General features: G+C 36.9%; 1 protein-coding gene across 1 annotated transcript; it reads right to left on the reverse strand.

The window, feature by feature from the left end:
• Positions 1-1,196: 1,196 nt before the first annotated feature.
• On the reverse strand, positions 1,197-12,307 carry LOC144962764 (uncharacterized). The gene is made up of 2 exons (XM_078896001.1): positions 12,125-12,307; positions 1,197-1,467 (listed from the first exon to the last, which is right to left on the reverse strand). Exons 1-2 carry the CDS (start codon positions 12,236-12,238, stop codon positions 1,372-1,374), a joined length of 210 nt encoding a protein of 69 aa, XP_078752127.1. The 5' UTR covers positions 12,239-12,307; the 3' UTR covers positions 1,197-1,371.
• Positions 12,308-12,633: the final 326 nt, after the last annotated feature.

Below are 12,633 nucleotides of genomic sequence, written 5' to 3' on the forward strand. Positions count from 1 at the left end.
TTCTTACCTGCAGATCCATAAGAAATAGTCTTACCACACGGGACACAAAAACATTTTCCTGGCTCGTCTATTTTCTTACTAACCAAAACCACCTCCAAGCATTCCGAACGTCGTTCTCCACTGCCGAAGTGTCTTCTCCTTTATTGAGAAATCGCATCTTTACAGATATTATCTAAGTCTAAGTCTGAAGACAAGCTTATTCAACAAAGGCACAACAGTCACAACACGCACAGTTCGATTCGAGTCACAGACAACTGAAAGAAGATTTCAAATTGGGAAGCCAGTTTTATATGCCCACGCGACGCATGCGCATCGCATTAATTACCGGAAATCATCCTAGTTTCGTTATCAAGAAGAAAAAAGTGACCGATAAGTAGAAAGCAACCGATCCGTTACTCGCCGTTAGAGTGCTGAGCAGCAGGTGAACCGATATTTCCAAGCTATCTTTCCGGCGGCACAACAGTGAAAAAGCCGGCGAGAGAGTCAAAATGCCGGAAAGTGATTTTCAATTTAACCAATTTGCCGGAATTTCCGGCATATGCCGGCGAACTTTCACCCATGAGTGACATATATAGGTCACTGTAATAACAATGCGATTTATGGGAGGGCAATAACCTTGAATTTAATACATATAAAAATACGGTGACAAATGTGAACATTCGCCTCAAAACGGTATTAAGTCGGGTTTGTTAAGATGTTGAAAATGTATTTTATAGCCAGAAATATTAGATTTGTTTTGAGTTTATATGATTTATTGAGGAGAATGGCCAGTTTAACATTAAATTCGGCTTTTAAGCATGTGGTTCGTTCTGACATAATACCGTTTTGAGACGATGGGTTACAAAAATAAAAAACGGCCTTTCCGTCAATTGCCTTGTGCGTATTGCACGCCTACCTCATTTGCATAAGCACTGAAGGTCGGCTAGACACATTTTAAGAATACGACCTGAAGGACGAATAGATACTCCGTTACGTAGAATCGAATCTAGCTCAGTACAAACAGAAACGGAGTAGTGCCCAGCTGTAGTGTGAAGTACAAATAGTGCAAGCAACACTATTTGTCCTTACGGACGGCAATGGCAGTTGATGCTATTCGACCTTAAGGACGAATAGGGCACATCCAGTATAGGATCCATGATGAGATGAAGATTTTGGAATGCAAAAAACAAAAGTAGTGAATAAAAAGGAAATACCAATTAATAACCAGATGCTAAATTTTATTCTTATAATATGACACTACCACCTTTACTTGTTAATGCATATTCGCTTCAAACACACACCATCAATGCAAACCACAACATCCATACCATAAGTTACGAAATTTACAAATAAAAATTGAAAAAAACCCAGAAAGAACAAATTCTTCGAAGTCTATGCAGTGCCTCTGTAATACTTGACATTTCCCATAATCCACAGCATTGGAGCAATGATGACAGCACACATAACAGTTCCCATTCCCAGCTTTTCCTAGAAGAAACATAAAAAGAAGTAAAAAGAAAAATGGAATCAAATTTTTAATTGAAGGTCTCTAAAATTAAAGCAATTCTACCCTAAGCATGCGTGGACTGGTTTACTGGTTATATTTGAGAGCAAATTGTAACAGCAAAAAAGGATATATATGCAATAGGGTAGGGTATTCCAATTCGGACACCCAAAATGGTTCAATGACTCTAATGGCCACGCACAGAGAAATTGTGAAAATAACTGTTGCATCTATTGCAAACACCAGTTAGCGAAAGTTAGGTTAAATACTTGATCAGACTTTATTTGTATGTTTGGCCTTGATTTATGGGACCTAGTCACTTGTTTCAATTCTGACACCCTGTTGTGCCGATTCAGACACCCCTTTGACAATTGAGACAAATGCAACTAACTTTTCTTAGTTTAAGCTAAGATCGATGCCGAACGAGCTTATCTTCATGATTAGAGTGGAATGATTTGATAATCAAATATAAAGCCGGTTTCTTTATGAATTTAAACGATTAAAAAGAATGGAAAAGGATAACTGATTAGGAAACATTATTGATTAGACAATCTCAAGAATCAACAATATAATTATAATTATAATAATAATAATGAAATTTATTTCTATTGCGCCCAAATCCTCCATACAATAAAGATCTAGGCGCATAACAACATCAATCCATTCAAATTTCTATCCTCTCCCTCTCTCTCTCTCACACACACACACACTCTCTCTCACACACACTCTGTATATATGTATGTATGTATTTGTATATCATTGTAATAATCGATTTAATTTTTCATTACTGTTTATTATTATTATTATTATTATTATTGTCATTATTATCGTCATCGTAATTATTAGCACTGTTGTTATCATCACCACAATTATCAACATTATTATAGTGATAGGGATTATTATTATTATTATTGTTGTTATTATTATTAATATCATTGCTACCATTGTTACTCTCATCGTCGGTGTCTCCATCGCCGCCATAACCACTGTTATTATCATCGTCATCAACACTAATATCATTATTACCTCTGGGACATTCTGTGGCAGAGTCTGAAACTTCACTGTTCAAATTAATATTCTAGCTCTATACATTGTACATTATTTCAGGAAATGGTATTATGTCAATGAATATGTTACCCTTGTTACATTATCATGTATATTTCCTGAAATAAACAATTTTGATATATGTATGTATGTATGTATGTATGTATGTATGTATGTATGTATGTATGTATGTATGCATGTATGTATGTATGTATGTATGTATGTATGTATGTATGTAAATGTATATGTATGATTAAACTAACAATCATTTTTCTTCTGCTCATCTGATTTTCACAATGCCGAAAGAGGAATTTCCGCACACATGGAAAGGGAATTGGAATCGTATTTGGCATTGTTCTTATATATTGTATAGTTCTAAAAAGAGAACTGATTAGAATTATATTATAATATATTATAATTATAATCACATTGCCAAAATACAATCTCAAAGTTTCCTTATTCGCAGTGGCTATTTTTACAGTCCCGTAAAGATGGTTCTCGGGGCTATTTTTACGGCGTTGCGGTAATAGATTTATAAATAGTAACAGATTGGCTGAGTAGACGCCATTAGCTCTAAAACTCTCACTCACTTTGTTCAGGTGCGGTTAGTTAGCAGCCTCTCTCTCTCTCTCATTCTTTCTCTATGTCTTTCTTTCTTTCTCTTTCTTCTCTCTTTCTTTTTACTTTTTCTTTTTTTCTATCTCTCTCCCTCTTTCTTTCTTTCATTCTTTCCCTATTTCTCTCCCCCCCCCCCCCCCCCCCCCCCCCTCCTCTCTCTCTCTCTCTCTCTCTCTCCGGTCTTTCTACATTCTTTCTTTGTTTCTCTCTCTCTCACTCTTTCTTTCATTCTTTCTCTATTTCTTTCCCTATCTCTCATTTTCTCTCTCTCTCCCTCTCTCTTTCTTTCATTCTTTCTTTTTCAATCTCTCTTTCTCTCTCTCTCTCTCTCTCTCTCTCTCTTTCTCTCTCTCTCTCTCTCTCTTTTCTTTCTCTTTTTCTCTATCTATCTCTTTCCCTAGTGGTACCTCAAAGCCTTGGCAGAGGGGTCTGACCCAGGGCAACCACAACCTTGGTCTGACCACAAGGTGAACACCGCTTTGGCGGAGAACAATAAAACAACCTCCTAACTGGGAAGGGAGGAGCAATACAGCGACCACTCTTGTCTGGTCGGAACAAACACTGGGTCAATCGGTAAAGGAGTAGGAGCAACGCGATGGTGGGACCAAAGTAAAATGCCCTCTCCACCTCGGCGCCCCAATGAGGATCAGTCTTGGGCACCTCTATTCTTTTGGATCATGACCGCCCATGGTAGAGAATCATCATTATTTACTTTCTTTTTAAAAAAAAAATATTATTCAAACGAACAATATTTAAGCATGAGGTGTTTCGTAATGTGCATCTTTACCATGGACATCCACATGGGGGAGTGGGGGGGGGGGGTAGTCATTTGTCCACAATATAGTTAGGAGGGGGGGGGGGGGGGGGGGGGGGTGGGGGGGGGGGTTCTAAAATTATGATCAAAATGTGTCCAATTGGTTTGTGAACGGCCTCTTTTCCTAAATTGGATTCAAACCCACTCTCACGTGAGAAGACTGCACTCTGAATGTTAGACGTCTACGTCTTCTAAAATTGTATAAACCGTTAGTCCTTCCTGACTGGTTATACTGGTAAAGTATAAACAAAAGCCAACCTGTAAAGTATTATATCTTGAGGGGTGTCGACTCAAGCAGGAACTAAATATACCTTCAGTGTTTGATAATAGATCTATATTATGTATGTTTGACAGAAAAAAATTAAGACATACAACCTAACCTGCCCACTGATGATAGAAAACGGGCTGTTCTGTACTGCAAACATAACTTACGCAAAAAAAAAAAAAAAAAAATTATATGTAATAAAAATGACAGTACCGTAAAAATCGCTAAGAGAATTGACTTTACATTAATTGTTTGCTAATTTTAGTTTTAGCTTTAGATCTAAATATGTTAAATGAAATTAATTTTGCTTTCATTCACCGCCTCTAGATCTGTACATCTAAATATCGGGAGAAGTTGATATGTGAAGTTTTGTGAATACTGCAAAAAGATGATAATCTATAACTATGCGGATAATTGAACAGAACCGCATCAACGCCGTAAAAATAGCCATGAGAACCGTCTTTACGGGACTGTAAAAATAGCTCCGAGAACCATCTTTACGGGACTGTAAAAATAGCCACTGCGTTCCTTATTTCAAATAAGTAAAGCTCCAAAACCTAATGGTAGTGATTGTAGTACTGGTGGTAGTGAGGGTGATGTGGTGTTGATGGTAAGTTTGTTTTGTTTTTTAAAGGTTTTACGGAACTTGCAACACATTAAGGTCATATCAGCGCCAGTAAAAAGGAAGAAAATGGGATAGTAAAAAGTTCTAGAATTACACTTAAAGCACCCAAGAGAAAGTAAGACAAAGGGGAACTAGGAACAAATAGGTATCAGATGTAGAGTCCAAGAGCATACCACCAATGTACTAAGTTTGAGATCACCTAAAAGTCTCATCCCGATGCAAGCACAGGTCCCCACTAAGAGGAATACACTCAAATGCTTACATTATAAATTCAAAACAACAAACATAATAATAATAATAATACATAACAGAGAGATGATTTACAAGGAAAAAAATATCATCTCCCAAAACAATAACTATGCATTCGACTGTTTCCCTCCCAGGCAGGACTCCGGCCAGGGTCAGGACAAAACCAAGAAATCTCATTCCAAGACAAAAACAGAAAGCATGTTGGAAAACAGATATAAGGGGATAGAAGACACAGTATGTACCTCCCTGCCCACTATGGGAGGTAGGAACCCCACCCAGGTTGATGGTAAGTAGTAGTCGGGGTACTGATGATGATGTGTTGGAAGTAGTGGTGGTGGTTGTAGTAGTAGTGGTAGTTATGATGATGATGTAGTGGTGGTGGTTGTAGTAGTAGTGGTAGTGATGATGATGTGGTGGTGGTTGAAGTAGTGGTGGTAGTGATGATGATGTGGTGATGTTGTTGTAGTAGTTGTGGTCGTGATGATGTGGTGGTTGTTGTATATTTTAGTTTACGTCCACATTATGTTATGTCATATGTTGTATCTAACTGTTCTTTATTTCTGTGTTATTTCAGATGTTGCAGTCAATGTTATACTAGTGGTGTTTCTTGTTGATTAAAGCTTACTGTAAAGCTATCATCACAATGGAGCGTTATCTCGGACCAGAACGGCTAAATGTGGACCCTAACTCCTCCGAAGCGTCCAAAGCCTGGACGCATTGGCTCAGGACATTCGAAAACTTTGTAAGAAGTCTTTCTACAACTAATGAAGGCTACAACAAACTTTCTACTCTCATCAACTTCATCAGCCCCGACATTTACGAATACATAGCCGAATGTGATACATATGTAACTGCTATACAGACATTGCAAACTGTGTTTGTGAAACCTAAAAATGAAATCTTTGCTCACCACCTCTTATCCACAAATAAACAGGAACCTGGTCAAACCCTTGACCAATTCCTTCAAGAGCTTAAAGTACTGGCAAAAGACTGCAATTTTAACTCAGTCTCTGCAGATCTTTGCCGTGAAGAAGCCATCCGCGACGCCTTCATCAGTGGTTTGACATCAAAACAGATACGTCAACGACTTCTTGAAAATACGAATCTAACACTACAAACTGCCTTTGATACCGCAAGATCATTAGAAATGGTAGAGATGCAAAGCCAATCGTATCCCAACCAGCTGCAACCTTCACTGAACGATGACCAAGAAGATAGTGGCAATCAATTAAAGGCTGCTATTAGCAACAATTGCTACTTCTGCGGGTACAGAAAACATGCATGAGCTAAATGTCCAGCACGAGACGCTATTTGTAAGCAATGTGGTAAGAAAGGTCATTTCCAGAAGGTTTGTCAATCTGTTCCAGCTACGAGAAGTAAATCATTTCCAGTCAGTAGCTCAGTCCTCTCTTCTACATCAGCTTCAGCTGGGCCAGAAAGTCTCATGGGAGCTTTAATACAAGTAACTATTAATGGTAAACATTTAACTGCTTTGGTAGACTCAGGAAGCTCAAAAAGTTATACTGACGCATCAGTTGCCCAGGCCCAAAATTGGAAAATTTAATTGTTCCTTCAAGAACTAAGATAAGTATGGCATCTACAACGCTCATGAATGAAACTCAAGGTCACTGCAACATTAAATGCGTATACAATTGTGCTCAGTACAACGATGTGAAACTCCCTTTACTTCCATATGCCCCTGCTGAGGTAATTTTAAGGAGCGTTCACATATTACGTTATCAGCTAGGGGGGGAGGGGGGGTCTACCAAATGTTGACATGTGTTGACATGGGGGAGGGGGGGGGGGGGGGGGTCAGACCCAAGATGATGTCATCAAAACATAGGCAAATTAGGCCTATTTTATTAAATGCAAGAGCTTCAAAAATGGCATTCCAAATAAATTAGCAAAAAGAAGAACAGCAAATGGGAGAAAGTGATGACGATGAAGATGAAATTGATGATACTATTTATAGTACATTGCCAGAGGTCCAAGGCAGAAACATTTTTGAATCAATTAATTTTATGTTTGGAAATTGAAACAGAAATTCATTCCACTAAAAGACTAATATGCTATAAAATAACTTGCCTCCTATACTATTTTAAATTACACTTTCTGAAATTTTTTTAATAGCACCTGCACCAAGTAGCCTAATTTAAATAATGTTTGTTAGATTTTATCTTTGCAAATTTAAATTTTATGTCCCCATTGTATCGTAAAACATAAATTATCAACAGTTTCTGAAATTAATAAAATGTCCGAATGTGTTTTATCAAACGTTGATAATTAATGTTTATGGTTTGAAAAATGAATAATAAATATTGTGAAATTAAAGTTATCTTTTAGTTTTTATTAAATTAGATGACGTCATCATCTGTTGGGGGGGGGGGGGGGGTCAGGTCAATGATGACAAGTGATGACTTGGGGGAGGGGGGGGGGGGGGGTCTAAAAAGGGCAAATTTTTGATGACGTAATATGTGAACGCTCCCTTAAGTCATGATTTCCTGAACAGACACTCAGAACTTAAAATGAAACTCAAGGGAGATGCTCCTCCTTTCGACGTTTGGGGTCTGACGGCAGCCCGGGTTGAGACGCCAGCATTATTTGCCAATCTTTCACATGACTGTAGTCCAATTGCCACCAAGTCCCGTAGACACGCCCCAGCAGATGAAAAATTCATCGAATCTGAAGTAAGAAATCTCTTAAAGTCTGACATCATAGAACCCTCAATGTCGCCATGGAGAGCCCAAGTGTTTGTAATAACCAACGAAAGACAGAAGAAAAGAATGGTTATTGATTACTCTCAAACTGTTAACAAATACATCTATCTAGATGTCTATCCACAGAAACGGGTAGATGATATGGTTGAAAAGGTATCAAGAAACAAATTTTACAGTACTTTAGACCTTCAGAGTGTTTATCATCAGATACTCTTGCAAGAGAAAGAAAAACCATTTACTGCTTTTGAGGCTGGTGGTAAACTGTATCAATTTAAGAGAATTCCTTTCGTGGTGACTAATGGAGTTTCTTGTTTTCAACATGTTATAGACGAAGTGATAGAGAAAGAAAACCCAAGAGACACTTTTGCGTATGTTGACAATATAACAGTTTGTGGGTTAACTAAGAAAGAACATGATGACAACTTACATAAATTTCTTAACACCGCAAAGAAACATGGCATTACCTTCAATGATTCAAAGAGCATCATTGGGGTGGAGGAGGTGGACATGCTTGGATACTGAGTATCTCAAGGAAAGATCATGCCAGACCCAGAGAGATTAAGACCACTGAAAGAATTAGAGCCACCTGCAACCCTGAAAGCTCAACAACGAGTTGTAGGCATGTTTGCCTACTACTCCCGATGGATTTCTCACTTCTCCTACAAGATTTTGCCATCGAATCAGAATAAACTTTTTCCATTACCTGATACTGTCAAGAAAACATTTTGCAGTTTGAAGCAGGAACTTGAAAATGCAGTTCTAGAGACTATAAGTTAAGGAAATTCCTCTTGTGATCGAAACGGATGCCTCAGATGTGGCTATATCTGCAACATTGAACCAAGAAGGTCGCCCAGTAGCTTTCTTTTCAAGGACACTTTCATCAAGTGAGAAAAAACACTCAGCAGTTGAGAAGGAAGCCTATGTGATTGTTGAAGCAATTAGGAAGTGGAGGCATTATCTGCTTAATACACATTTCAAGATCATCACAGATCAGAAATCTGTCTCATTCATTTACGACAGTAATCATGGTAAAGTAGAAAATGACAAAATACAACGCTGGAAGATTGAATTGTCTCCATATGACTATGAGATCATCTACCGACCTGGCCCTGAAAAAAGCTGTTGATGCTTTCTCTCGCTGTGGGCCAACCTCCACAAACACTAACGATCTAAAACTATTGCATGAATCTCTTTGTCATCCTGGGATCACCAGAATGACTCATTTTGTTCGTTCAAAGAATCTGCCATACTCTGTAGGAGACATTACTGTACTGTAATGACTAATAAATGTGGTGTGTGCGGAATTAAAATCTAAATTCTTCCGACCAAATAATGAAAATCTTGTTGATTAAATTGAAATGAGTTGAGAGAGTTGAGATGATAGCTTTACAGTAAGCTTTAATCAACAAGAAACACCACTAGTATTAAGTATAACATTTGAGTACAACATCTGAAACAACACAGAAATAAAGAACAGTTAGATACAACAACACATGACATAACATGTTTACATTTGTTCTGATATTTTAAGTTTACCTGACATAATTCTGAATTTTAGATAGTGATTTTGACACTACAAAACTATGTGTATACCATCAATATGTCTGTTGTAAATTCGGTTATCCCTATGTCTCAACTCTGACAGGGGAAAAATGTATATTTTAGTTTACGTCCACATTATGTTATGTCATATATGTTGTTGAATCTAACTGTTCTTTATTTCTGTGTTGTTTCAGATGTTGTAGGCTACTCAATGTTATACTAATGGTGTTTCTTGTTGATTAAAGCTTACTGTAAAGCTATCATCTCAACTCATTTCAGTGGTCTTGATGATGATGTGGTGTTGGTGGTTGTAGAAGTAGTAGTGATGATGATATGGTGATGGTTGTAGTAGTGGTGGTAGTGATAGTAGAAATGGTAGTGATGATGATGTGGTGGTGGTGGTTGTAGTAGTAGTCTAGTGGTTATGATGTGGTGTGGGTGTAATAGTAGTAGTAGTAGTGATGGTATGGTGGTGGTGGTGGATGTAGTAGAGGTGGTAGTGCTGATAATGTGGCGGTGGTGGTTGTAGTAAAAGTGGTAATGTTTTTGTTTTTTGTTTTTAAGGGTTTTACGACGCTTGCAACACATTAAGGTCATATCAGCGCCAGTAAAAAGGAAGAAAATGGGATAGTAAAAAGTTCTAGAACTACAATTAAAGCACAAAAGAAAAGGTAAGACAAAGGGGAATTGGTTCAAATAGGCAACAGATGTAGATTCCAAGAGCACACCGCCAAAGTACTTAGTTTGAGATCACCTAAAAGTCTCATCCAGACACAAGCACAGGTCCCAACTAAAAGGAATACACTCAAATGTTTACCAATCATATAATATAATATGTAAACTAAACATAATACAATGCATAACAGAGAGATGATTTACAAGGAAAAAAATATCATCTCCCAAAACTATAACTATACATTCAACTGTTTCCCTCCCAGCCAAGGAACTCCGGCAAGGATCAGGACAAAACTATGAAATCTCATTCCAAGATAATGACAGGAAACAATTGGAAAACGGGTATGGGGGATAGAAGACACAGCATGTACCTCCCTGCCCACTATGGGAGGTCAGGATCCCCACCCAGAAAAGTGGTAATGATGATGTGGTGGTGGCGGTAGTAATTTTGAAAAAAAACCTGGGCATTTAGAATAATACATTATTATCATGATGATGATGATGCAGAGGAATGCATATAACATATCTTTACCTATGAATTGTCAATTGACATTACTAAAACCAGTTCATTTTGATCATTTGGTAAACAATGCAGTGATCACGCTTTTTAAAAAATTGTTAAAAAAGGATATTGCTGTACAGGTGAGCGGATATCTCAACAATGCTTCATTACAAAATGACTTTAATGACATATTTCTACTTTGTGAATATTGATGATTATTGCAGTATTTCTCATTAATTTGTATAAACTCAGATAATTATGTAATTTTGGAAGTCATTAAAATTTCTGACCCATTATTAGGGTTATTTCCTTTAAAATCTAATCCCAATTGATGTATTAAAATAATATCAAATAAAAGTATGTAAATCACTAGTTATGACTCTAAAATATCTTATTGCAACATCTAATTAATAATATCTTTACTACGCTACTTTGAACTTAAGGGAAAAAAAATCAAAATAGGCAAAGTTGCTCGGTCTCCCTTTAGGCACAGGCCGTGACTCGTCATCTGTTATGAACTGGCAAAATTTACCTGTCGAACTAAGTTGAAAGCAGTAAACGGCTGTGTAATTGTCAGTTCCAATAATGTAATAGTAATGGCAATAAACCCAAAGTGGTTTCGCAGAATTTTCCTTCTGATTAAACAGACAAACTGCCTTCGTGTGTATCCGTCTCAATTTATTTGAATTTTTTTCATTCTGTCAATTTATTTATGCAATTATATTGCCAGAGGTAAAAATAAACTTATGTCATTACGCAACATGTTTATATTTTTTCATTTAAATTCTGACTCAAATCCTTCTCTGTTCTATGTATTAAATCAAAGAGGGGAATTGTTTGCATTGCTTCAGTAAGATATTGGGGATAAATTCAAAAGTGATATGGCATATTATGTTTCATGTCTTGTTGATTGGTTAATTATGTATATTTGACATTTGCGTCATATTAGGTATGCAAATAAATGTAATAATAATGAATGTGTTACTTTGAAATTTGTATCTTCCTCTTTATACAAATGTAAAATAATTGTCCTCGATTAAGACGAACATTTTGGTATATAATCTGTTAATAAGAACTCCCTATAGACTGTTTTAACCATTAAAATTTTTTTTTATTAACGGCACGCGATTTTGGTCACAACTTTCCAATGGTAATTTTTGGGTACTACCGCAAACTCGGGGACCCAAATAATTTTGGGGTTTTGGGAGGGGGAAACTTTTTTTTCTTTTCTTATAAAGTCTCTCCCAAACCCCCTACTATCTAGATAGACTTTTAAAAAAAGTTTCCCCCCTCCCAAACCCCCAAAATTATTTGGGTCCCCGAGTTTGCAGTACCAACTTTTGGGGTAAATGTAAAAATCAGTCTGAAATTTCAGACTTTGAACTGCCGTAACTACATTTCTAATCCCTATAGAAACGAAATTCGAACTGTTTTATAATCAGTGTTGCCAGCTCTTTCATATGACATTGGTTTCAAGTGTGTGGGTTACATTTAGAATTTTTATTAAACTCCCTAATTAATGAAATGGATGAATGAAAATGAATGAATGCGAGGGTGGGCAAGTGAAGAAAAGAATTAAAAAAACAATACCGCATTGCTCATTGGGTTTCTTGGTGGGCCTGACACAACAGTTGCTCGTGGTGTCATATTTGTCCTCGCTACTGGCACAATCTTCAGAAGTGAATTTCTAATCAGGCCTGACATTTTCGTTCTTGTTCAACTAAAGGTGTATTGTCTTGAGAGGTCAAATAACTTGGAAAAAGAAAGTCGATCGAAAATCGATTGCTGCGAGCTCGTAGTTTCTCGAGGTAATTGGGTGTTCGATACCTCTAACGTCTTTAAAATTGCTAAATGAGCTTAACCGTTTAAATAATTTGTTTTGAATGTTTTCACAACTTATGATTATAAACGTGAGAAATATTTTGTTTACACACCGGTGAATTGAAAAAATAAAATGAAATTATCATGATCAAGAATACTTCTTTCCATTATTTTCCATTTAAAAAAAAAAGCCTACACGATACCGGAAACACAAAAAAAAAACTAGCGGAGAAAGAATCCGAAAAGAAAAGAAAAGAAAAGTGTGTATTCAGTCTATT

This window comes from Berghia stephanieae, chromosome 1 (assembly GCF_034508935.2).
Source record: "Berghia stephanieae isolate SIO BIC M18660-M18661 chromosome 1, UCSD_Bste_1.3, whole genome shotgun sequence".
In the NCBI taxonomy this organism is placed as follows: domain Eukaryota; kingdom Metazoa; phylum Mollusca; class Gastropoda; order Nudibranchia; family Aeolidiidae; genus Berghia; species Berghia stephanieae.

What these genes read in the sequence shown, in the direction of transcription:
- LOC144962764 (XM_078896001.1), bottom strand. Translation starts at nt 12,238, where the DNA reads ATGTCAGGCCTGATTAGAAATTCACTTCTGAAGATTGTGCCAGTAGCG. An exon ending in GAAACCCAATGAGCAATGCG is followed by an intron (nt 1,468 to 12,124) that starts GTATTGTTTTTT and finishes TGTTTCTTCTAG; the next exon opens with GAAAAGCTGGGAATGGGAAC.